The sequence below is a fragment of the Hyperolius riggenbachi genome, chromosome 12 (genome assembly GCF_040937935.1).
Source record: "Hyperolius riggenbachi isolate aHypRig1 chromosome 12, aHypRig1.pri, whole genome shotgun sequence".
In the NCBI taxonomy this organism is placed as follows: domain Eukaryota; kingdom Metazoa; phylum Chordata; class Amphibia; order Anura; family Hyperoliidae; genus Hyperolius; species Hyperolius riggenbachi.
In genome coordinates, this window is record NC_090657.1 from 159464730 (window position 1) to 159466746 (window position 2017).

A 2017-nucleotide genomic window follows, 5' to 3' on the forward strand; every position below is an offset into this window, starting at 1 on the left:
GCATGATGGGACTACACCCAAGAACAGAGAGAGGTTGAATATTTGTGTAAAAACTTTCGCTAGTTGACCAGCACAGGCCTGGAGCACACGTCCTCCTTGCACACCATCAGGACCTGCAGCTTTCCTGGTGTTGATATTTGTGAGTGCTTGCTGCACTTCATATATGTGAAGGATTAATGGCTGTGAGTCTGTAGTGGGCCCAAAGTTGACTGGAGGCCGATTGTTGTCTTTTTCAAATCTAGCAAAGAAGTTGTTAAGTTCCTCTGCTAGGCTGGGGATGTTGTCCAGTGTATATTGAGTGCTATTCTTCTTTTTGTAATCTGTGAATAGTTGAATGCTTTGCCACATCCTCCTTGGGTTTGAGTCATTTTCAAAGTTTTCCTCAATCCTTTGTTTGTATTTAAGTTTTGCATTTCGTATGCCTTTTTGTTGTTCTTCTTCCCTGTAAAATGCATATAAAATAATTCTTAACAAAAAGTAATGCCGAAAGAAAGCCTAGTTTGTCCCGCAAAAATTCATCTATAGATCATTTCAGTGTGATAAGTACCGATAAAGTTATAAAGCTTGATGTGAAAATTGCTCTGGTACAGAAGGGGAAAAAAACCTGTGGTAGGGAAATGGTTACATTATTTGTGACTGGTCCTTTAAGAGAGATGAGGTGCAAACACAAATTGTTACAGTGTGGGCAGTTTAGAGGGTTTGGGCAGTGCTAGCTTCTCAACCTCGGATGTTTTGGGCAATACCAGCACCTCAGCTGTGGAAGTTTTGGGCAGGGCCAGCACCTCAGCCTTGGAAGTTTTGAGCAGGGTGAGCACCTCAGCCTTGGAAGTTTTGGGTAGTGACAGCACCTCAGCTTTGGAAGTTTTAGGCAGTGCCAACACCTCAGCCTTGGAAGTTTTGGGCAGTGACAGCACCTCAGCTTTGTAAGTTTTGGGCAATGCCAGCACCTCAGCCTTGGAAGTTTTGGGCAATGCCAGCACCTCAGGCTTGGAAGTTTTGGGCAATGCCAGCACCTCAGCCTTGGAAGCTTTGGGCAGTGGCAGCACCTCAGCCGTGGAAGTTTTGGGTAGTGACAGCATCTCAGCCGTGGAAGTTTTGGGCAGGGCCAGCACCTCAGCCTTGGAAGTTTTGGGTAGTGACAGCACCTCAGTTTTGAAAGTTTTGGGCAGGGCCAACACCTCAGCTTTGGAAGGTTTGGGCAGGGCCAGCACCCCAGCTTTGGAAGTTTTGGGCAATGCCAGCACCTCAGCCTTAGAAGTTTTGGGCAATGCCAGCACCTCAGTCATGGAAGTTTTGGGCAGTGCCAGCACTTTAGTCTTGGAAGTTGTGGGCAGTGCCAGCACCTCAGCCTTGGACATTTTGGCCAGCGCCAGCAGCTCAGCCTTGGAAGTTTTGGGCAGTGCCATGACCTCAGCCGTGGATGTTTTGGGCAATACCAGCACCTCAGCCTTGGAAGTTTTGGGCAGTGCCAGCATTTTAGCCTTGGACATTTTGAGCAAGATACTAATATCATGAAAAATTCCGTACAAATCAATTGCACTGGAATTGCACTGACAAGATCTCCCTTCAGTCTTAATACTTAGTATTAGGTAGTCAGAAGTACCCAAAATATTAAGGGGCACCTGTGGCTACCTATGTTGGGCAGGGGAAGTAAGGGAGTAGTGACAGCTGGGACAGCCAGCACATTTGCAGTGCGGTTCCGCAGGGGTTTGTAGGTTCATGGAGAGCGAAGTCTAGGGTGCCAGGACATCGGTGCCCATAGGCTCCTGTGATGTTAATCCGGCCTGGTCAAGACATCAGAAGCAAAGTTGTGAACCTCCACAAGACCAGGCCTCCTTAAAGCGGAATGAAACCCAGCATTTCTTCTTTGCTCTAATAGATTATTTACAGCATATTATATACAACCAGCATTTTTTTTTTTTTTACTAGAACAGCATTCAAAGGGTTACACACAAGACTGGAAAGTTCATTGCAAAGAAATCGGGACGCATCCAAAGTTGTAGATAATGTTATCTTG

General features: G+C 46.3%; 1 protein-coding gene across 1 annotated transcript; it reads right to left on the reverse strand.

Annotated features, from left to right (window-relative positions):
• Positions 1-674: 674 nt before the first annotated feature.
• Positions 675-1490, reverse strand: LOC137541006 (uncharacterized). Its single transcript, XM_068262158.1, has one exon. The coding sequence runs from the start codon at positions 1488-1490 to the stop codon at positions 675-677; it is 816 nt and encodes a 271-aa protein (XP_068118259.1).
• Positions 1491-2017: the final 527 nt, after the last annotated feature.